Source organism: Theropithecus gelada, chromosome 19 (assembly GCF_003255815.1).
Source record: "Theropithecus gelada isolate Dixy chromosome 19, Tgel_1.0, whole genome shotgun sequence".
Lineage (NCBI taxonomy): Eukaryota > Metazoa > Chordata > Mammalia > Primates > Cercopithecidae > Theropithecus > Theropithecus gelada.
The window spans coordinates 47,040,024-47,065,107 of record NC_037687.1 but is presented as its reverse complement, the minus strand read 5'-3'; the positions used below and the strand labels follow the sequence as shown (position 1 = coordinate 47,065,107).

Genomic DNA, 25,084 nt, shown 5'->3' with positions numbered 1-25,084 from the left:
TCAATCTGTCGCCCAGCCTGGAGTGCAGTGGTGCGATCTCAGCTCACTGCAACCTCTGCCTCCTGGGCTCAAGAGATTCTCCTGCCTCAACTCAACCTCCCGAGTAGCTGGGACTACAGGCACACGCCACCATGCCCAGCTAATTTGGGGAAACTGAAAGTGATTTGTAGCCAGAGGACATCAGCAGAAACTTCCCAAGGCAGAGTGGAGTCCTCCCACTGCCAGTGTATGTACAGGGTGGGGTTCAGGCTCTCACGAGGTCCTGGAGACCAGGACGGGGTTGGGCAGGAGTACATGGGGGCTCAGTCCTAGAACAGGGCAGAGACTGGCAGAGCAGCCAGTAACACCTCTGGACCTGGCTAGAGGGGCTGGCGTAGGCACTCCCAGGGTCAAGGGGCCTGCAAAGCCGTAGGGATGTGTCCGCCTCAGACATGGCTATACAAGACCAAGCGCCCTGCCCAGATGTCCTGGCAGCTACCATGCATCTCCCTGCATGGACAGCGGGTGTCTGCTTGGACAGAAAAGTCCGTGGTGACAGGTGAAGCCAGGATGGAAGAAAGCAGCTCTCCCACGCCCTACATTTCCAGTTTGACTCTGCGGGGCCTGAGGACTCTAAACTTGACAGCCAGGCCATGATAAAGGTCAAGGCAGGAGAAGGGAACACAATTTACTAACAGTCTGTTGGCTCAACGAGTAACTTCTAAGTATCTGGAGACAGGAAGTGGCCTCCATTTGTATTTCCATCCTGAGCCCACAAATATTGTGGGCCGAAAGGGGAGTGTCTGAGGGTCTGGGAGGATCCTGACTTCATCACGGAAGCCTGTGATACTCCTTGGCCCATGTGAGAGGCATGGGGCCTGCACCCCAGGGACCGGGATTCCCTGCATGTCCTGCCCTGCAAACAAGATGGCTTCGCATTTACAGTGGCCTCAAGACATGTGGCGAGCAGGTTCCCAGGAAATCTGGAGGTGAAAGGGTTTGTTCAGCCCTTTAGATTTTTCAGCACGTTTTCTCTTGCCCTCTCCATGTCCCGGTGAGGAAGGCCAGCACACACAGCAGAAGGGAAAATGGGCACTCAGAGAGTATCAGGGTTCAGCTGCCTTTCAGAGGGGCAGCGCTGGGCCAGACACCTTGAGTGCCTTCAAGGCTCCATCAATGCTGCGTCAAAGTCAAACTGCTTTCTGGAAGGCTCTGGAAAGGACTCAGAAGTCACCAGTAAAATATGGCCAGACTGACCACACGCTTATCAGCAATTACTGTAATTTAAAAAACTGTTTTCAGCTGGGCGCGGTAGCTCACGCCTGTAATCCCAGAACTTTGGGAGGCTGAGGCGCACAAGGTCAGGAGAACGACCATCCTGGCTAACACGGTGAAATCCCGTCTCTACTTAAAATACAAAAAATTAGCTGGGCGTGGTGGCACATGCCTATAGTCCCAGCTACTCAAAAGGCTGAGGCAGGAGAATCGCTTGAACCCAGGAGGTGGAGGTTGCAGTGAGCCAAGATCGTGCCACTGCACTCCAGCCTGGGTGACAGAGCGAGACTCCATTTCAAAAAAAAAACAAACCTGTTTTCAGGAGGGAAGCTCAGGGTGGCTGGCTGGAGGCACAGGATATCGGACTCCTCCACACAGGAGAACCAAAACAGGAGTCAGTCATCACACAGAGGACATCTAACAGAGACCACGGGAACTCGACAGGGGAGGGCTGGGCAGCACCTGCGCACTGAAGCAGAGGGAGATGACAGCCCAGATGGGATGGGTCTTGGTCAGGAGCCTGGAGAGGCTTCCCCGTGCGGGGAAAGGGTGAAAGATCCCCAGGGGTCCACATTCTCACTGCACACTCCTGTGATCCCAGCCCCAGGGGAGCCCCTCAACCCCTGCAGGCCCTGAGACTGGTGCAGGGTGCCCCCTGGAGTCTGTGTGACCCCACTGCTCCAGAGAGGGGGCTCACGCTGGGTCCCACGCTGACCCAGGCTCCGGGCAGCTGCAGCACAGTGGCATCACTTTGAGAGTCCGGCCCCCACCAGACTGCATCCTGTCCCGGGACCCAGCAGCCCCGGCATCTCCACATCCCTGGGGCCCCACGGACATCTCCCCACATGTACCCGGAGAGCTGCAGCGGCAAGGTGCCAGGTGGACCCAGGGAGGCAGCAGGTCCCCAGCACTCTACCCTACAGTGTCCTGCATACCCAGGAGAGTGTGATGCAGTGCACTGAAGAGGGTGCCCATGGGAGCAAGGGAGCTGAAGCAAGTGCTCCCCGATCCTGAAACCTGCCTGCCTGGGGCCCCTGTCACTAACAGCAACCCCACCCACTCCAGCCACAGAGCCCTGCGCATGTGCATGTGCCCTGAGGACAGGCTTCCCCTGCCCAATGCCTCCGTTGCCAAAGCAACCCAAGCACAGCACCTGGGGCCTGGGGATCACCCCATCCTCTTCACCACAGCGTGCGGGGACTGTCCCACCATGTTGGTTGCCCCAGGCGTACACACACACACACACACACACACACACACACACACTGGCAGAGGGCCTAATAATGACCCCAGAATGCCTTCCGGAGGCCTAGGGCTTGTCCCACCTCACCCACCACAGCCTATGCCTATGGACACCATTGAGGAAACTGAGAACAGGCCCACCTTGCCTGGCACTGCTCCCATAGTGCCCAAGCATGCCATCTGGGGGTCTGGGGATGTCTTCAGATTGTCAGTCATCCCGGGTGCACATGCACATAACCAGGGGCCCAGAAACAGGCCCTGAAAAACTGCTGCTGGTACCCAAACACACTGTCCAGAGGTCTGGGGATTGCCCTGCTCCATTGACCACCTCTGGCATCTGAGCCTTCCTCCTGGGGGCCTGAGGACGGGTCCACCCACCACCACCACCACCATCCCTGGTATCCACCTGCACGTGCTACCTGGGGGCCTGCTTAGCTCACTGCAGCCACTACTAACAATAGTGAGTGCCACCTGGAAGCCCAAGGTAGTACTGTGCACTGAAGGAGAGGGAGATGACAGCCCAGACGGGATGGGTCTTGGTCGGGAGCCTGGAGAGGCTTCCCCGTGCGGGGAAAGGGTGAAAGATCCCCAGGGGTCCACATTCTCACTGCACACTCCTGTGATCCCAGCCCCAGGGAAGCCCCTCAACCCCTGCAGGCCCTAAGACTGGTGCAGGGTGCTCCCTGGAGTCTGTGTGACCCCACTCACACTATACATCCTGCATCCACAAATACCATCCACTATACATCCACAAATACCATCACTCACACTATACATCCTGCTCAGGGGCCCAAGGAATTGCCCACCCACTGGGCATATAGCTGCCACTAAGGCACCCAAGCAAGCCACTTGGAGGCCCAAGAATCGACGTGCCTGGACCTGCTAACATTGGTGCCTGTATGTACTACCCACAGGCTCATGACAGGTGTGCTTGGCTCACCCCCCAAGAGGACTGGTCCAATTGGAGTCCCATCCCCAGCAAAACCTCACCACAGCCTCTACTAACAACTGCAGACTAAGCCACTGAGGACATCACAGACAGCACTGACACTGTTTCCAGCTGAGGTAATCATATGAGGACATGTATGCACACATCCAGAATCAAAGCTAATATGGCTTAGCCAACCAACACCATAGACACATCTATAGGAAAAGGCTTCCCCTATGAAAGCCAATACAAAAAATCAGAAGAAGTGACTGTTACACTTGATTTGCAGAAATCAATGAAAGGACGTAAGAAACATGAAACAGCAAGGCAATATGAAACCTCCAAAGGAATATAATAATTCTCCAACAACAGATTCCAACAACAACAAAAAACTTATGAAATGCCTGAAGGAGAATTAAAAATAATGATATTAAAGAAGCTCACTGAAATACAACAGAACACAAATAAACACTATAAAGAAACCAGAAAAACAATTTAGGATATAAATGAGGATTTCACCAAAGATAGATATAAAAAAGAACTAAACAGAAATCCTGGAACTGAAGAATTCAATGAATAAAATAAACAATACAATTGAGAGCTTCAACAATAGACTAGATCAAGCAAGAGAAAGAATTTCTTCTGCTTTTGAAATACTCAGTGAAATGAAAGAGAGGAGGAGAGAGACAGAGACAGAGAGAGAGAGAGAGAGAGAGACAAAGAGAAGGAGCAAAGGACAGAGAGAAGAATTTAAACAAAAAATGAAGCCTGCCTTCTGATGTTCCAAGGGGTGAAAAGGAGTTTAATGGCATAAAAATACCTATTCAACAAAGTAACAGTTGAAAACTTTCCAAGTCTAGCAAGAGATTTAGAAATCCAGACACACGAAGCTCATATTCCCAAAAAGGTCTTCTCCCCATGATATTACAGTCAAACCATCAAAAGCCAAACACAGAATTCTAAATATATATATGTGTGTGTGTGTGTGTGTGTGTGTGTGTGTGTGTATAAAGTCTAGTTACATATGAGGAACTGTCATAAGACTAATGGCATGTGTCTTTTGTTTTTTCTTTTCTTTTCTTTTTTTTTTTTTTTTTTTTGAGATGGAGTCTTGCTCTGTCACCCAGGCTGGAGTGCAGTGGCATAATCTCAGCTCACTGTAGCCTCCGCCTCCTAGGTTCAAGCAATTCTCTGGCCTCAGCCCCTCAAGTAGCTGGGATTACAGGCATGCACCACCATGCCCAGCTAATTTTTGCATTTTTAGTGGAGACAGGGTTTTGCCATGTTGGCCATGCTGGTCTTGAACTCCTGACCTCAGGTGATCTGCCCGTGTCAGCCTCCCAAAGTGCTGGGATTATAGGCGTGAGTCACTGTGCCCAGCTAATGGTGTATTTCTCAGAAGAAACTTTACAGGCCAGGAGAGAATGGGATGATATAGTCAAAGGAATGAAAGAAAAGAAAAAAAAAAAAAAAAAAAACCTGTCAGCCAGCCAAGAATACTATACCAAGTAAAGTTATCCTTCATAAATGAAGAAGGAATAAAGACTTACAGATAAGCAAACACTGAGAGAATTTGTCACCACTAGACCCATCCTTCATGAAATGCTTAAGGGAGTCCTACAGCGGGAATTGAAAGGACAATACTTACTATCATGAAAACACATGAAATGATAAAACTAACTGGTAGAGCAAGCACACACGAACAAGGAAGAGAAAAGAACGCAAATGTTACCACTATAGAATGAGATAAATAAAAGGAACAAATGATACACAAAACAACCAGAAAACAATCAATAAAATAACAGGAATAAGTCCTTGCATATCGATAGTAACCTTGAAATGTAAATTAATTAAATTTTCCACTTAAAAGATACAGACTGGCTGAATGGATATTAGAAAAAAAATTTTTTAAAACATGATCCAACTATGTGCTGCCTACAAGAAACACGTTTCACTTGTAAAGATCCATACAGACTAAAAGTAAAGGGATGAAAAATATATTCCATGCAAAAGGAAACCAAAAACAAGCAGGAGTAGCTATACTTGCATCAAATAAAACAAACTTTAAGTCAAAAACTGTGAAAAGAAAGTCATATTATAATAATAAAGGGATAAATTCAATAAGAGGACACATTCTAAACATGTATGCACCCAACACCACAGCATCCAGGTATATAAAACAAATATTATTAGATCTAAAAGGGGAGATAGACTACAATACAATAATAGTTGGGGACTTCACCACCCTACTCTCAGCAATCAGGTCACCGAGACAGAAAACTAACAAAGAAACACTGAATTTAACTGCACTTTAGACGAAATGACCTAATAGACATTTACAAAACATTTATTTCATCCAATAACTGCAGAATACACATTCTTCTCATCAGCATATACAACATTCTCTAGTACACAATGTGTGTTAGGCCACAAAGCTCAACAAATTTAAAAATACTGACGTCATATCAAGTATCTTCTCAGACCATAGTGGACTAAAACTAGAAAGCAATAACAAGAGGAACTTTGGAAACTGTACAAACATATGAAAATTAAACAACATGTTCCTTAACAATGATTGGGTCAATGAAGAAATTAAGAAAGCTATCAAAAATTTCTTGAAACAAATGAAAACTGAAACACAACATACCAAACACAACATACCAAAGCCTATGGGATACAGCAAAAGCAATGCTAAGAGTGAAGTTTATAGCAATAAATGCCTGCATCACAAAAGTGGAAATATTTCAAATAACCTAATGATGTACCTCAAGGAACTAGATAAACAAGAACAAATAGAACCCAAAATGAGTAGAAAGAAAGAAAAAATAAAGATCAGAGCAGAACTAAGTGAGGCAGGGTGAAATGTTCTTACAGTCCCAGTGACGCAGGAGGCTGAGGGAGGAGGATTGCTTGAATCCAGACGTCCAAGGTCAGCCTGGGCAACACAGTGAAAAGCCACTGCTAATAAACTGAAAACCTAGAGAAAATGGATATACTGCTGGATAACATACAACCTACAGAGGCAGGATCAGTAAAGTTATGAGACCATACTGACTTGTCCTCTTTAGTGAAGCCCCGCGTGCTCCTTTCGCAGTGGGCTCCTTTCATGTGCACTCTTGTATGTCAGCACCTAACTCTTTTGCAAGATAAGTAGTCCCACAGGATCCCAGCCAACTACCAGGTGGTTACACGTTCCTGATACCCAATATGGCCTAGGAAAAAGAACAAAAATCCCTTAATCATAATGTAGCTTCCCCAATCTCCAGCCAATCAACACCAAAAGCCCAAGAAGCTATTAACTACCAATTCCTGCTTGGGCAGGGCTAAAGACTTCTCCAGGGTCCTGCATGCACAGCTAGGCACAAGATTTAGCTTAATTTAGCTTACAGCGACCTTTTCCTCATTTTAATGTAAAAAACACACCCTAGGTGGAGGTTTTAATGCTAATTATACATATGATACACGTTAGAGCATGTAGATGCTGAGTGCATGCACCAACCATAGGTCCACCTTTGCACACTTGACCTCATCAATACTTTATGAATATGCATGCACAGCTCCTGTAAAGGGCATTCCCTTAAAATGTTAGGGTCTGTCTCTTCCGCTGTCCCTCAGAGTGACTTTTGCTTTGCAATAGACTTCTTCACCCGCTCTTACTTTGGACTAGCTCTCAAATTCTTTTGTGCAGTGAAGTCAAGAACCTGAACTGGCCCATTGACAACACTATCAAGATTGAATTAGGAAGAAAAAGAAAACTTGAACAGACCAATAACAAATAATGAGATTGAATCATTAATAAAAAGTTTCCCTTGGCCGGGCGCGGTGGCTCAAGCCTGTAATCCCAGCACTTTGGGAGGCCGAGACGGGCGGATCACAAGGTCAGGAGATCGAGACCATCCTGGCTAACCCGGTGAAACCCCGTCTCTACTAAAAAATACAAAAAACTAGCCGGGCGAGGTGGTGGGTGCCTGTAATCCCAGCTACTTGGGAGGCTGAGGCAGGAGAATGGCGTAAACCCGGGAGGCGGAGCTTGCAGTGAGCTGAGATCCGGCCACTGCACTCTAGCCTGGGCGACAGAGCGAGACTCCGTCTCAAAAAAAAAAAAAAAAGTTTCCCAACAAAGAAAGTCCAGGACCAGATAGTTTTTCTGCCAAATTCTACAAACCTTACAAAGAAGAACTAATACAAATTCTCCTCAAACTATTCCAAAAAAATTGAAGAGGAAGGAATTCTATCTAATTCTTTGAGGCCAGTAATACCCTGATACCAAAACCAGACAAGGCCACAATAAAAAAAGAAAATTACAGGCCAATATCCTAATGAACACAGATGCAAAATCCTCAACAAAATATTAGCGAACCAAATTAAACAGCACATCAAAAAAATAGTATGCCATGATCAAGTGGGATCAAGAGATGCAAAGACAGTTCAACATACACAAATCAATAAACATGATAGATCACATCAGCAGAATGAAGGATAAAAACCATATGAGCACACCAACAGACACAGAAAAAAATTGGATAAAAATTCGACATCCCTTCATGATAAAGACACTTAATAAACTAGACATAGAAGGAACATACCTAACATATGAAAGGCCATATATGACAAACCCACAGCTAACATCATACCAAGTAGGGAAAAGCTAAAAGCCTTTCCTCTCAAAACTGAGACTAGTTAAGGATGCCTACTTTTACCACTCTTTCTCAGCACAGTACTGGAGTCCTAGCGAGAGCAGTCAGGCAAGAGAAAGAAATACAAGTCATCCAAATTAGAAAAGAGGAAGTCAAATTGTTTCTCTTTGCCAATGACACGATCTCATATTTAGAAAAAACTAAAGACTTCACCAAACGACTCTTAGATCTGATAAAAAAAAAAGTTCAGTAAAGTTGCAGAACACAAAATCAACGTATAAAGGTCAGTAGTGTTTCTATACACCAATAATGAACTCCCTGAAAAAGAAACCAAGAAAGCAATCCCATTTATAATAGCTACAAAAAAAAAAAAAAAATACCTAGAAATACATTTAACCAAGACAGTTAAAGATTTCTACAAGGAAAACTACAAACGCTGATGAAAGACAATGAAGCTGACTCAAACTAATGGAAAAACATCCCATGATCATGGATTCAGAGAACTAACATCATTAAAATGACCAGACTCCCCAGAACAATCAGCAGATTCAGTGCAATCCTTATCAAAACATCAGGGACAATTTTCACAGAAATAGAATGAACAATCCTACATTATCACATATGGAACCAAAAAGGAGCCTGAAAAGGCAAACCAGTTCGGAGCAAAAAGAACAAAGCTGGAGGTATTACACTACCTGACTTCAAAATATATTACAAGTCTATAGTAACCAAAACAGCACAGTATCAGTACAAAATCAGACACATTGGCCAGTGGAACAGAATAGAGAACCCAGAAACAAACCCACATATTTACTGCCAACGGCTTTTCAACAAAGGCACCAAGAACATACACTGGGGAAAGGACACCCTCTTCAATACATGGTGCTGGGAAAATTGGACATCCATATACAGAAAAAGGAAACTAGATCTCTATTTCTCATCATATGCAAAAAATCCACTCACAATGGATTAAAGACTTAAATGTAAAACCTGAAACTATACAACGACTAGAAGAAAACATAGAGGAAGCACTCCAGGACTTTAGGCAAAAATTTTATGGCTAAGACCCCAAAAGCACAGGCAACAAAAACAAAAACAGACAAATGGAACTATATTAAACTAAAAAGCTTCTGCACAGCAAAGGAAACAATCAATAGAATGAAGAGACAACCTGTTGAATAAGAGAAAATACTTGCAAAATATTCATTCAGCGAGAGACTAATACCCAGGATATACAAGGAACTCAATTTTCTCTCTCTCTCTCTCATTTTTTTAAGAAACACAACTCTTAATAGCAAACAAACAAATTCCATTAAAAAGTGGCAAAGGATCTAAATAGACATTCCTCAAAAGAAGACATACAAATGGGCAACAGGCATATGAAAAAAATGCTCAACATCACAAATCATCAGAGAAATGTAAATCAAAACCACAATATCATCTTACTCTAGTTAGAATGGCTATTATTAAAAAGACAAAAAATAACAGATGCTGATGTCAACCTAAAATAATCAAAAGGGTTAGAATCTAGTTTAAAGAGAGTTTATTCAAGCACAAAGTTTGACGACAGGCCACCCAGGAAGTAGATTCCAAAGAACACAAGTCTGTGTTCTGAAGTGTACAAGTTTGGGATCGCTAATAGGACCACATGTAGGAAAGCCTAACAGAATTTCAGTGTCTTTCTATGTAAGACTGAATGCATAGTTACAACAATCTAATTAGTTGAAGCAGTCTTTTTCTTTCAGGAAAGGTATATTTAACATTCCACATTGAAGATGTAACAGTCATGGGGTCATGGGTGCCATCTAGTCTTAGGTACAGAACAATAAAGGAAGCTGTTCATCTTTATAGATGAGTGACTGGAAGGAGGAGAAGGTCTGGTCTCTGGTCTCTCCTAGTCATTTACAAAACAACAGCAATGAGAAAGAGAACTCATCTATAAGAAGCAGAATAGCAAACAAGCTACATCGCTCAGTCTCCAGGGCTTAACTTCCCCCTTTGCGTAATACATTTAGAGGGTCCTGAAATTTTTTTTCTTTTCTTTTTTAAAATTGAGACAGGGTCTTGTTCTATCACCCAGGCTGGAGTACAGTGGCATGATCGACCTCCTAGGCTCCTTCCTCAGCCTACTGAGTAGCTGAAACTACAGGTATGCACTACTATGCCTGGCTAAGTTTTTCGTTATTTGTAGAGACAGGTTCTCCCTATCTTGCCCACGCTGGTCTCAAACTCCTGGACTCAAGTGATCCTCATACACTGTTGGTGGGAATGTAAATTAGTACAGCCATTATGGAAAACAGTATGGAGGCTCCTCAAAAAACTAAAAACAATTACCAAACGATCGAGCAATCCAACTACTGGGTATTTATTCACAGGCAAGGAATTAAGTAAAGAAAATATGCTCTATTTACACAATGAAATATTATTTGGCCATATAAAAGAACAAAACCATGTCATCTACAGCAACATGGATGGAACTGGAGGCCATTATGTTAAGTAAAATAAGCAGACACAGAAAGATAAATATGGCATGTACTCACTCATATGTGGGGGCTAAAAAAGTTGACCTCAAGGAGGTAGAGATTATAATGATAGCTACCAAAGGCTACGATGCATGCGGCTATGGGTGTGTTTGTGGGGGGCTGTGGGGGCAGGGGGCAGAATGAAGAGAGGTTGCTTAATAGGTATAAGCATACAGTTAGATAGACGAAATAAGTTCTAACGTTCCACAGCAGAGTAGGTTGACTAAAGTTAACAACAATGTATTGTATATTTCAAAATAGCTAGCAATGAGGACTTGAAATATTCTCCACACACAGAAATGATAAATGCTCAGCCAGGCGCGGTGGCTCACACCTGTAATTCCAGCACTTTGGGAGGCCGAGGTGGGCAGATCTCTTGAGGCCAGGAGTTCAAGACCAGCCTGGCCAACGTGGCAAAACCTTGTCTCTACTAAAAATACAAAACTTAGCCAGGTGTGGTGGCATGCGCCTGTAATCCCAGCTACTCGGGAGGCTGAGGCACAAGAAAGTCTTGAACCCAGGAGGCGGAGGTTGCAGTGAGCTGAGATCATGCCACTGCACTCCAGCCTGGATAACAGACTGAGACTCCGTCTTCGAAAAAAAGATAAATGCTTGTGGTGATGGATAGCCCAAACACCTGACTTAATTGTTATGCATTCTATGCACGTTACAAAATATCACATGTACCTCCCCCATGTGTATGTAAATATATTTAAAATATTTTTTAAATGTAAAAATATTATGCATTAATAAAAAGAATTGTTTAAAAAGAAAAAAATGATTTATAACATTTTTTGAGAATGGTATCTCAAGAGTGGTTTATTAGCATTTCTTTTTTTTTTTTTTTTTTTTTTAGGGACAGGGTCTTGCTCTGTTTACCAGGCTGCAGTCCAGTAGTACAGTCATAGCTCACTGCAGCCTTCAACTCCCACACTCAAATGAACCTCCTACCTCAGCTTCCTGAGTAGCTAAGACTACAGGTGCATGCCACCACGACCTGCTAATTTTTAAATTTTTTTGGTAGAGATGGGATCTTACTATGTTACCCAGGCTGGTCTTGAATTTCTGGGCTCAAATGATCCTCCTGCCTCAGCTTCCTGAGTAGCTGGTACTACAGGCACACAGCACCATGCCAGGGCAATACAGTTGAAATTTTAAAATACAGATGGTTCTTGATTTACAACAAGGCTACATCCTGATAAACCCATCATAAGTCGAACAAACTGTATATCAAAAATGCATTTAATCCTGGCATTACAGCAGACGGTTCCCAACTTATGATGGTTCAATCTACATTTTTTCAACTTTATAATGGTGTAAAAGCAATGGGCATTTAGTATAAATGGTAACTTCATTATAAGTTGTAAGGAGCTCCTCAATTTATAATAAGATTACTTCCCAATAAATACGTCATGAAGTCGAAAATTCTTAGGTCAAACCTTCCATCGTAAGTCAGGGAGTGCCTGGATAAAGCTTTTAATAGATCATTTTTAAAAATACTCTTAAAATCACATTTGCATATTAACTTGCAGTTTATTTGATGTAACCTTCAGGAAACTTACCAAACACATAAGACTGTCACGTTCCTGGGTTATATTTTCTGCCAGGCCAACAAGGTTTGCCAGGTACTGGTGAGCAGACATTTCGTTCCCCATGGCTTTTTCCACCTGCTTTTTGAGGACCTCAATCTTCTTTTGAGATTTCCTAGAGAGTTACCCCAAATGGTAGAATAAAAACCCATTAGTTTACATGGCTAGGGCATGGTGAATAACCGTATTACAAAAAAGGCAAGTATGGTAGCATTTCAATATTATTCTTCAGCAACCTAAATCTTCTATTAAGTTTCAAGGTGAGAAGAAGTAACTGAATTTGAAACCAAGCATAACTGGTGAGCCCAACTTAAGTTAATAAGAGGAGTTCCAAATGTCTAACAACGAATAGGCTTTTTTTTTTTTTTTTTTTTTTTTGAGACACAGTCTTGCTCTGTGGCCCAGGCTGGAGTGCAGTGGCATGATCATGGCTCACTGTAATCTCCACTTCCCAGGTTCAAGTGATTCTCATGCCTCAGCCTCCTGAGTAGTTGGGATTAGAGGCATGTGCCACCATACCCAGCTAATTTTCTGTGTGTGTGTATATATATATATATATATATATATATTTTTTTTTTTTTTTAAGTAGCCAGGGTTTCTCTATGTTGGTCAGGCTGGTCTTGAACTCCTGACCTCAAGTGATCTGCCCATCTCATCCTCACGAAGTGCTGGGATTACAGGCATGAGCCACCGCACCTGGCCCATAGGCTCATTAAGTATTATTCTATTAACTATCTGGCTCATGTTCTAAAAGGCACTTTTGAAAAAAAGATCCAGAAATTCCAAAGTAGACTTTTAGGAAATCATTAGGAAAGAGCTCCTAGAACTTTGAGTCTTAGGGTTATCATATGACTCTCAACCATATTTGAATTATAGACTTGAGAAATGTTGGTTAACACTGGTTAATAGAAACAATACTTATTATAGTCTGATATCCAGTAATTTCAAAACAGAAAAGTTTTATAGCGACTATTAGAAAAAGATTAAAATAAATGAAATAGAATATTCTTCATTTGTCTTTTTTCTTTTTTGAGACAGGGTCTCACTCTGTCACCCAGGCTGGATTACAGTGGCGTGATCTCGGCTCGCCGCAACCTCCGCCTCCCAGGCTCAAATGATTCTCCTGCCTCAGCCTCCTGAGTAGCTGGGACTACAGGTGCACGCTACTACCGCCTGACTAATTTTTGTATTTTTAGTAGGGATGGGGTTTTGCCATGCTGGCCAGGCTGGTCTTGAACTTCTGACCTCAAATGATTCACCTGCCTCAGCCTCCCAAAGTGCTGGGATTACAGGAGTGAGCCACTGCACCCAACCCATTTGTCTTTTTTAACTATAGAAAATAAAAGCAACTTAAAGGAAAAAAAGATACAAACCTATTGATTTTCTGTGCTCGTTCAAGTTCGGCTTCCAGTGCTTTGTTCTGCTCTGTCAAGCTGTTCTTCTCTAACAGCAGGCTCTTCTTCTGCGCTTGCAGGACTGTCAGCTTCTCCATCAACTCCTCCATCTCAGCCCTTTCTTTCTCTTCTTCCTTCTGTAACTGGCTGAAGGACAAAAACATTACAGGCTTCTATTCAGCACAAGGAAGCTAAAATGGGGCAGTCACACAATGAGGCAGATGAGTGATAACAGCCCAGCCCTCCAGTCTCTGGCTGGGTCACTTGGAAGGCCTCTGTGGAAACATCTCCCCATCCTGGGCCCTAGAGGACCTGGGACCAAGCTGCTAGACCACGGGAGAGAGGGCGTGGCTGGGCACACACTGTGTGTGTGTCTGTGTGGGACAGGGTCTCACTCTGTTGCCCAGGCTGAAGTGCAGTGGCACAATCACAGCTCACTGCAGCTTCGAACTTCTAGACTCAAGCGATCCTCCTACCTCAGCCTACCAAGTTGCTGAGACCACAGGCACACACAATGGCTGGCTAATTTTTGTATTTTTTGTAAAGATGAAGTCTCACTATGTTGCCCAGGCTGGTTTCGAACTCTTGGGCTCAAGTGATCCTCCTGCCTTAGCTTTCCAAAGAGCTGGGATTACAGGCATGAGCCACCACACCCGGCCACACACTTCTTTGATGGTGATGATCTAACCTAACCTCTTTTTCTCCCATGGTTTTGGCTTATGTCTCTGTCTCTCTCTGTCTCTCTTTCTGTCTCTGTGTGTGTGTGTGTGTGTGTGTGTGTGTGTGTGTGTACATGCTATTCCTTCCAGAAAAATCTAAGATAGCTCTATTTTTTACATGGTTATAAATGCCAGATTAAAAAAAAAAAACTGCTAAAACAATTTTTTCCATAATAATGTAATTATAAATACATGTTTTTAAGACAAAAGAAACAAAGAACAAAGTGGCACTTATTTTGTTGAACACCCTTCTGTAACTGGCTGAAGGACAAAAACATTACAGGCTTGTATTCAGCACAATGAAGCTAAAATGGGACAGTCACACAATGAGGCAGATGGGTGTTACCGAATTTGCATAGAGAGTAACTGGGGATAGGGGCTGCATCCTCTACCAGCACAGCAGGAATACACAACAATGTATGATTTTAAGGTTTGTCAACTATAACTGTAAAAACATACAAAATCCAGGATTCATTTATTTCACTGAAAATTTACGTAACTATTATTTTATTGGATAAATTGTTGAACTGGATGAACGATAAAAGGTTAAAGAAGAATGTTGAAAATACCAAGGCTTCTGCTTGCAGCCAAGATAGAGTTACAGAGACCAGATTTACCCCTCAGCTAGAAAACCAGGCCAAACAGAAGAAACCACAGTTTTCAGACTTTGGACAACAGGCGAGGCAGGACTGTGATCCCGAAGGGAAGGGAAAACAAGGTGAGTGCTGCAGCTGCTCCCGCCACCTTCCTGTCTGGCAGACACCTGCTGAGCCCAGGAGCCAGCGATCCAAGAGCAGGGAGGTCAAGGCAGCTGGAATCTCCAGGGCAGGGCAGAGGGCGTTTCACAGAGGGAGAAAGGGCTCTGGAGATCTTGAGGGGTCTTTGGCTGGGCACTGATCTGTCCGTGTGTAAGAGGAAACTGCCTAAAGCCGAGGAAAGAAACACTACAAACAGTAGGCAGAACAATTTCTGACACACACAAATAATGGGAAATAGTTCATGCACCCACCAGTCAGAATGGAAAGACCTTATAATAAAAGAGCTATTGCATAGAATCCTTAAAGGAGTGTTACTGTCTTAGTAGTGGGGCTAACTTAGCCCTAGACTAGAGGTTGCTTTGGGTCTGCCCTAACAAAAGTCAGCTTTGAAAGAATCCAGCTTAGCCACATGCAGTGGCTCACGCCTGTAATCCTAGCACTTTGAGAGGCCAAGGTGGGAGGACTGCTCAAGCCCAGGACCTCAAGACCAGCCTGGGCAACATAACAAGACCCTGTTTCTACAAAAAAAAAAAAAAAAAAAAAAAATTGAAAAAGAAAAAAAGAAAAAAAAGAAAAGAAAGTAAAAAAATATAGAATCCAACAATTATCTAGTGGCTTAAGTGTGCACCAGAATGAAATCTAACACTATTTAAAGCAATGCAATAAGTCTAACACCCTGCAACATAAAATCTACACCATCCAGCACCCAATCAAGCATGAGAATAGGCAATAAAATACGATCCATGATCAGGAGGGAAAAAAAATCAACAGAACAGATCCGGAAGTGAAAGAGATGATGGCATTGGCAAACAAACGTTTTTAGAAAAACATGCTCCTACATTTGAGAAAGAAGAGAAAAACAGCATGCTGGGGACAGAGATGGAGAATACAAAAAAAAGACTCAAATGGATCTTTCTTACAGAGATGGGAAAAATCATTACGCGAAGTGAACAATATATTGGATGGGACTAACAGCAGATTAGATTGTAGAGGGATACAAGATTTGTGAAATTGAAGACATAGTAATAGACACTGTCTGATTGAAGCCCAGAGAGAAACAAGTGTGGGCAAAAAGTGAACAGAACAATCAACAGGACAACATCAAGCAGTCCAGGAGAGGTGAGAGGGAAAAACAGAAGAAAACGTTCAAGAAATAATAGCCAAAAGAGATTTCCAAACTTGATGAAAAATAAACACTGATAGCCCCAAGAAGCTGAATGAACTTCATGGAGAGTAAAGAAACCATGCTGCCCGGGTGTGGGGCCCCCCACTGTAATCCCAGCACTTCAGGAGGCCAAGGCAGGAGGCTCCCTCAAGGCCAGGAGTTTGAGACCAGCCTGGGCAACATAATGAGACTCTGTCTCTACAGAAAAATTTAAAAATTAGCTGGGAGCAGTGGCACATGCCTGTAGTCCCAGCTACTTGAGAGGCTGAGGCAGGAGGATCACTTGAGCCCAGGAGGTCGAGGCTGGGGCAAGCAGTGATCACACCACTGCACTCTAGCCTGTCCAACAGAGCCAGACCCTGTGTAAAAAAGGGTCTGAAAGAAAGAAAGAAACCATGCTAAGACATATCCCCGTTAAAATGCTGAAAACCAGTGACAATGAAAAATTCTTAAAAGAAGCCTCAGAGAAACGTTATCTTCAGAAGAATACAAATAACCGTGACAGCAGATTTTCATCATAAACGATGCAAGCCAAAAGCCTATGAACAGCCAGCATCTTTAAAACTGAATGGAAAAAAACCCACAAACTACCAAAAATCTGCCAGCTTGGAATTCTTCACCAAGTGAAATCATGTAATCAACGAAGTTTCATAATTTTCCCAACAGAAGTACTGTAAATCTTTTCACACCTATTTGTGAAGCTTTGTCAACGGTTCCTTCCTTCCTTCCTTCTTTTTCATTAAAAAAATTTTTTCTCATCATGATAGCCTATCATTACCTTAGTTTTCAAAATATCTTTTTTTTTTAAATGGAGTCTTGCTCTGTTGCTGGGCTGCAGTGCAGTGCCACGATCTCCGCTCACTGCAACCTCCGCCTCCCAGGTTCAAGCGGTTCTCCTGCCTCAGCCTCCCAAGTAGCTGGGATTACAGGTCTGCGCCACCACCCCCAGCTAATTTTTGTATTTTAAGTAGAGACAGGGTTTCACCATGTTGGCCAAGATAGTCTCGATCTCTTGACCTCATGATCCGCCTGCCTCGGCCTCCCGAAGTGCTGGGATTACAGGCATAAGCCACCGTGCTCAGCCCCAAATACCATTTTCTACACTTTTTTTCCTACAAAGAAATACAATTAATTTTTATAAATTTTCTGTTTTGAACAACTTTGCTAAAATCTCTTACTATTTTTAATGATTTGTAGATTTGTTTTCTACAGATAGAATTATATCATTTATGAATAATGACACTATTGTTTTCCCTTTTTCCAAACCTTCTAAGTTTTTCATGCCACGTGTGTCAGTTACCACTCGGTAGCCAGTGTTGTTAATGTTGTCAGAAATGATGTCAGAGGACAACCTTGTATTGTTTCCAATCTCAATAGGAAAGCTTTCGACATTTCACCAATTGGTGTGATCTTTTTTGTAGTTTTATTTTTTAATAGAACTTTAGAATGTTAGAATTTAATAGAAGTTTTACATCTACATTCATAAGTGAAATGAAAAGCAATTTTCCTTTCTTATACTATCACTGTTGGGTTTTGGTATCAAGGTTATACTAACCTCATTAGATTAAGGAGCATTAATTCTTTTTCTGTTTCTAGAAAGGTTTATGTAAGACTGAAATTATTTCTTCCTTGAATATTTGTAGAACTCTCTAGTGAAGGTATCTGGGCCTGGAGTTTTCAAGGGAAGATTTTTTAATTCAATTCTTTTAATGATTACAGGACTATTCAGGTATTCTTTTTCTTTTTGAGTCAGTTTTAAGGTAAGTTTTCAAGAATTTGACTATTTCATCTAAATTTTCAAATGTATTGACATAAATTATTTCTAGGTGCACACAAATTTAAATTTGTGTGAATTCTACTTGGTAAGTTGAGCCTTTTATCTTTATGAATCATCCTCTTTGCTTAGCATTTTTGTTTTGTTTGTTCTGTTTGAGACAGGGTCTCACTCTGTTGCCCAGGCTAGAGTGCAGTGGTGTGACCACTGCTCAGTTCAGCTTCAAACTCCTGGGCTCAAGTCATCCTCCTGCCTCAGCCTCCTGAGTAACCAGGATTACGGACAGTGAGCAATCACACCCAGTTAATTTTTAAATTTTTTGCAGAGACAAGGTCTCCCTATGTTACCCAGGCTGGTCTTGAACCTCTGGGCTGAGCTGCCACGCCTGGCCTAAGTAGTATTTTTTACACTAACATCTACCTTGTTAGAGATTAAGATTTACCATCTCTGTTTTGGTTTGTACTTGAGAAGTACTGTTTTTCCTGCCCTTTTACTTTTGACCTTTCTCTATCCTTATGCTTGGGACATACATCTTAAAGACAACACAGCTGTGCTTTAGTTTACACAGTGACATTCTTTGTCTTTTAACTGGAGTATTTTGTCCACTTAGTGTATCTACTACTGGTATGTTTGGTTTTAAATCTACTTTTTACTTTTTGTAATCTAACGTTTTACTTTTTGTTTTCTATTCTCCCCTTGCCTACCTTTCACTTTCCTGCTCTTATTTGGATTATTTTTTAATGATTCTTTTTATCCCCATACTAGTTTAAAAGTTATATACATTGTTTCCAGAAATTTCATCATGCATATTTTCAAATTATAAAATTAGTCAACACTTTTATCCTCTTCTGAATGATATAAAGACTTTAGAACACAAACTCCATGTGCCTTGTGCCTGATTATATGTTATTATTGTTGTGCCTTTTAATTTTATGTATTCTTAAATCCTCAAAGATATTACCATTTTAAAGACTCAATGTTCATTACATTTATCTATATATTTACCACTACCATTTACTTTCATTTTACTTTCTTCTTGCTTCTCAGGCATCCTGCCTGGAATCAACCATCTCCTCCTCAGGGGCCTCCCTTGAACACTGTATCTAAAGCAGTCCTCCTGATTGCAAGTCTCTCTCCATCTTATTATCCTCATATATAGATATATATATAAATATTTATATATAAATACTAATATTTACTTATATAAATATATATACATATAATATATATATAAACAGAACATCTTTAAGAGTAAGAATTCTTAATTTTGGCTATTGTGTGTTTCAGTTATAAAAATTCTATGTGTTTCTTTTTCAAATCCACTATGTCATGTTTTGTAGTTCCCTGAAGAAATTTTGGAGCTTCTCTGTCTCCGACTCCTAGGCCCAAGAGATCCTCCTGCCTTGGCCTCCCAAAGTGCTGGGATCACAGGCGTGAGTCACTGCGCCTGGTCTCACCCCAGGACTTTCTTAAAACCCTTCCAGATGAAACGAAACACTTTTATGACCTGTGCTTTAAGGAATAAAGACCAGGGGCCAGGCGTGGTGGCTCATGCCTATAATCCCAGCACTTTGGGAGGCCAAGACAGGAGGGTCACTTGAGGCCAGGAGTCTGAGACCAACCTGGGCAACACAGCAAGACCCCACCTCTACAGAAATACTTAAAAATTAGCCCCTCAACTGATCCACCTGCCTCGGCCTCCCAAAGTGCTGGGATTACAGGCATCAGTCACTGTGCCTAGCCCCATTTTTCTTTTCTACTGTATTTTGACTGTACTTTTTCTGTTTAGATATGTTTAGATACACGAATACTTACCATTGGTTTATAGTTGCCTGCAGTGTTCAGTACAGTGACATGCTGTGCAGGTGTGTAGCCTTGGAGCAAACAGCTCCAGCATCTAGCCCAGGTGTGCAGGAGGCTATGCCATGTGGCTTTGTGTGAGTACACTCTGTGATGCTCACACAATGACGAAATTACATAATGATGAGTTTCTCAGAACGTATCCCCATTAAGTGACACACGATTGTGTTCTGATAGCCCCCTAGATGTAAGTAAAGAAGGTATAAAAAGTTTAAAAAGAAGTCACTAATGGTGAAGGCAGGAGGAGAAATGACCATTTTAAAATAACAAAGATGCCACCAAATCCTTTTTTAGTGGAAATTGGAGAAAGACTTTTGTGGCTCAGAATGAACTGGCTGGGGAGGGAAAGCCTTATGGCGGCTTTGGCTCAGCGGCTTTGGGCACAGAGTTCACAGGTGGGTCGAGGGTAGAGGAATGAGAAGGATGGGGCCGGGGATGTGACCCTAATGGGCTCTCCCATGGAAGGGGCGGTGTTTGGAGAGAGAATTTATAACATGGAGAGGGGCAGGAATTCATCAGAGCTAGAATATGTGGATTCCATGAAGACCTAGTAGAAAAATAGACAAAATGAGGAGTAGGAAATTGAGTGTTTTTGTTTTGGCTACGGAAGCCAAGGACACCTTGGAGTGAGGCTCAAGGGAGTAGAAGTGCCCTCTGACAGCCTCCACTAGGCAGCCCCTTCCCATGCTGGCATCATAATAGAGACAGGCCACATGCAGAATACATACTGATCTATCAGCAAAGCAGCTGCTGAACCAGCGCTCACACTGGGGGAATGTCTGGGGAGGAGTTTGGGAAAGGGTTATGCCTCAGGCAAAGGTGAGGTCGTGAGGACAAGATTTTTGTGCAGGGATAAAAAGGCTTATTGAACCTCTGCAGGGCAAGCCTTGAGGTGTGGCGTGTATGTGTTCTTTCGCCTACCCTGGTTGAAAGGAAGGCAAATAATGGGTATTTTGTCTTGCTTCCTCTGCCCATTGGCAACCCTGTGTGGAAGGAACAGTGACATGGGAAACGGCACAAGCTCATGTGCCTGGTGAGCTGTCAGTTGGCTTTGGGTTGGACTGGCGGTCACACCTGGAAGCAGAGATGGCTCTCTTTGCTTTAACTATTTTCTAGAAAGGCTGGGCTTACTCATGATGAAGGTGGGAGAAAAACAAGGTGTCAACCCACTTCTCTAAGGAAATTTAGCAAACTCTTTTGGGGAGAGCTAAAGATGTAAGGGGACAGGTTGTATCTACAAAGGGAAGCCTTTATCCTGGCTTTTGGGAGACTTGCATCCTAAAGTGAAGCTGACCATTGCATGCACCTTATCTATATACACAGAGGCCTGCTCAGCAGCCAGGGAGATGCCTGCACAGGGAACCACCAGGGCAGAAAATCCCTCAACTGACACAGTATACACCAAGTACCAGTAGTTCCTCTTCCTAAAATCAGAACAGATGACTAGATGTGAACAAGCAGCAAGGATCATTAGGTGTGGTGAAAGAAATTGCAACATGAAAGAGAGATCCAGATAAGCAGAGAAGCTCAAGGGAAACGGAATTAACACAGAGGACTAAGGAGGCTTTAAAAGAACAAAATGCCATGAGAAAAGAAAGTATAGCCACTAAATAAAAGCCAGACTAAACATGATTACCAGAATTATAAAAATATCACAAGGGCTGAAAGATATATTTGAGCAACCTCTCAGAACCAAGGAAACAAACGATTGGGAAATGGAGATAAAAGGTACTAGAAGTGGACAACCCATCCAGGAGGTCCAGCCTTAGATCATCAGGAACCTCAGAAGGATACGAGAGACAGCAGAAAAGAAGAAGTGAATAGCTGAAGGGCATTTGCAGACCTCTGAAGACCTTGGTGGATTCACTGCAGAGGTACCCACTGCAGCAAATGAAAAAAAGACCCCCACACCTACACATATCCTAATGAAATATCAGTCAATCAAGATTGATGAGATAGGCCAGGCGCAGTGGCTCACCCTGTAATCCCAGCACTTTGGGAGGCTGAGGCGGGCAGAATGCTTGAGGCCAGGAGTTCAAGACCAGCCTGGCCAACATGGTGAAACCCCATCTCTACTAAAAATAAAAATACAAAAATTAGCCAAGCATAGTGGCACGCTCCTATAATCCCAGCTACTCAGATGGCTGAGGCACGAGAATTGCTTGAACCCAGAAGGCAGAGGTTGTAGTGAGCCGAGATCGTGCCACTGCACTGCTCCAGCCCCTGGGTGACAGAGCGAGACTCTGCCTCAAAAAAAAAAGGAAAGAAAGAAAGAAAGAAAGATAAAAATGGTGCACCTATACAGGGCACTTATCATGAATGGAGCTTGCAGGACTGGAAGAAGTTGCTCTGGGTGAGTCAGTGAGTGATGAGTGAATGTGAAGGCCGAGGACATGACTATACACTCTCGTAGACTAAATACTGTACGATTAGGCTACATTTAAATTATTTTTAAAATTTTTTCTTCAATAATAGATTAATTTTAGTATACTGTAACTTTTTACTTTACAAACTTTTTAATTTTTTAACTTTTTGACTTTTTTATAACACAGTTTAAAACACACATTGTACAGCTGTACAAAAATATTTTCTACTTTTATATTCTTACTCTCAAGCTTTTTTCTATTAAGAAAATTTTTAAAACTTTCTAGATGTTCTTTAAAAAAATGAAGAACAAATGCCACAGGAGTCTAGGCCTGCAGAGGGGCAGGATGATCAATATCACTGTCCTCCACCTCCATGTCTCATCCCACTGGAAAATCTTCAGGGGCAGTAACGTGCATGGAGCTTTCACCTCCTGTGATAACGATGCCTGCTCTGGACACCTCCTGAAGGAACCGCCTGAGCCTGTTTTACAGTTAACTTTATTTTTTCATAGGTAGAAGGAGTACATTCTAAAATAACAATAAAAAGTAGGGCAAATACATAAACCAGTAACATAGTCACTCATTATCATTATCAAGTATTATACACCATCCATTACTGCACGTGCTAGGCTTTCACAGGATTGGCAGTGCAGTAGGTTTGTTTATACCAGCATCACCACAGACACAAGAGTAACGCATTGCTCTACGATGTTACAATGGCTATGACATCACTAAGTGATAGGAATTTTTTGGCCCCATTATAATTGTATGGGACCACTGTCGTATATGTGGTCCACTGTTGACTGAAGCATTGTTATGTGGTACATGACTGTATGTTTATGTAGTTATGACACAGCCACAAAAACACGTCGGTCGCTGGAGCAGATGTTTGAGAAACATAAAATTATAAAGATGAACATGATTTCAAAAATATTTCCTTGGCCGGGCGCAGTGGCTCAAGCCTGTAATCCCAGCACTTTGGGAGGCCGAGACGGGTGGATCACGAGGTCAGGAGATCGAGACCATCCTGGCTAACATGGTGAAACCCCGTCTCTACTAAAAAAAAAAAAAATACAAAAAACTAGCTGGGCGTGGTGGCGGGCGCCTATAGTCCCAGCTACTCAGGAGGCTGAGGCAGGAGAATGGCGGGAACCCGGGAGGCGGAGCTTGCAGTGAGCTGAGATCCGGCCACTGCACTCCAGCCTGGGCGACACAGCGAGACTCCGTTTCAAAAAAAAAAAAAAAAAAAAAAAATTTCCTTCCTCTATTGCAATAGAAAAGCACATGTCTGGAGACATATGGTGGCTCACGCCTGGAATCTCAGCACTTTGGAAGGCCAGTTCAACATCAACCTGGGCAACATGGTGAAACCCCATCTAATAAAAATACAAAAAATAGCCAGGAGCTATGGCACGTGCCTGTGGTCCCAGCTACTTAGGAGGCTGAAATGGAGGTTGGCTTGAGCCCAGGAGGTGGGGGTTGCAGTGAGCCAAGATCGCACCACTGCACTCCAGCCTGGGTGACAGGGGGAGATCTCATCTCAAAAAAGCAAAGCAAAGCACGAGTCTGGCCCAGTCAGCATGTAATAGTAGAGTCAAAACCACTGGGCTCCGGTAGTTGGAATCACCAGCATTTACTAAAGCACCACCAAGCTTCACATGCACTAGCTCATTTGTTGCCCCACACCAACGCTACGGAGGGAGAAGGAGGAGCTGGAGAGAAACAGACGTCAATAGGTGTATTCAGTCAACCATTTTGAACTGAAAGACTCACCGTTTAAAACATTTTTCCCTCTTATTACAAAAGTGAATAGGACACTTGGAAATATAAAAACATACAAGAGGCCAGGCTGGTGGCTCATGCCTGTAATCCCAGCACTTTGGGAGGCCTAGGCAGGCAGATCACTTAAGGCCAGGAGTTCAGGACCAGCCTGGCCAACAAAATACAAAACTAGCTAGATGTGGTGGTACATGCCTGTAATCCCAGCTATAAGCAGGGCTGAGGCACGAGAATCGCTTGAATCTGGGAGGTGGAGGTTGCGGTGAGCCAAGATTGCGCCACTGCACTCCAGCCCGGGTGACAGAACAAGACTCTGTCTCAAAAAAAAAAGGAAAAAAAAAAATTAAAATTACTCATTGTGATGGTTAATTTTATGTGTCACCTTGGCTCAGCTGTGGTGCCCAGTTGTTAGATCAAACACTAGACTTTGCCGTGAAGTATTTTGTTGATGTCATTAACATTTACGGGCCGGGCACGGTGGCTCATGCCTGTAATCCCAGCACTTTGGGAGGCCGAGGCGGGTGGATCACGAGGTCAGCAGATCGAGACCATCCTGGCTAACACAGTGAAACCCCGTCTCTACTAAAAATGCAAAAAATTAGCCAGGCGTGGTGGCGGGCGCCTGTAGTCCCAGCTACTTGGGAGGCTGAGGCAGGAGAATGGCGTGAACTCGGGAGGTGGAGCTTGCAGTGAGCCGAGATCACGCCACTGCACTCCAGCCTGGGCGACTGAGCTAGACTCCGTCTCAAAAAAAAAAAAAAATTTACAATCAGTTGACTTTAAATAAAGGAGGTTTACTCTTGATAATGTAGGTGAGCCTAATCTAAGGCCTCCAGAGCAAAAACAGGTTTCTCAATGAAGGAGTTCTGCCTCAAAACTGTAGGATAGAGATCCTGCCTGGGTTTCCAATGGGCTGGCCTGCCATATGAATTTTGAACTTGCCTGCCCCTACAATTGTGTGAGCTAATTTTTAAAAGAAATCTCACTCTCTCTGTCTTTCTCACTAACTATTGGTTGCTTCTCTCGAAGACCCTGGTTGAAAACACAATCTCATCTGTCAAAGATAATTTCTATTAATATTTTCCCATTCTGCCTAT

The 25,084-nt window shown here is 43.0% G+C and overlaps 1 protein-coding gene across 1 annotated transcript in view; it reads right to left on the bottom strand.

The window, feature by feature from the left end:
* Positions 1-25,084, bottom strand: part of CEP89 (centrosomal protein 89) — a 95,330-nt gene that overhangs the window by 9,815 nt on the left and 60,431 nt on the right. Inside the window, exons 15-16 of the mRNA XM_025369167.1 lie at positions 13,546-13,713; positions 12,146-12,287 (exon numbers count right to left, since the gene is read on the bottom strand). Of these exons, the coding sequence (XP_025224952.1) occupies positions 12,146-12,287; positions 13,546-13,713 (310 nt within the window). The remainder of the gene's footprint in view (positions 1-12,145; positions 12,288-13,545; positions 13,714-25,084) is intronic.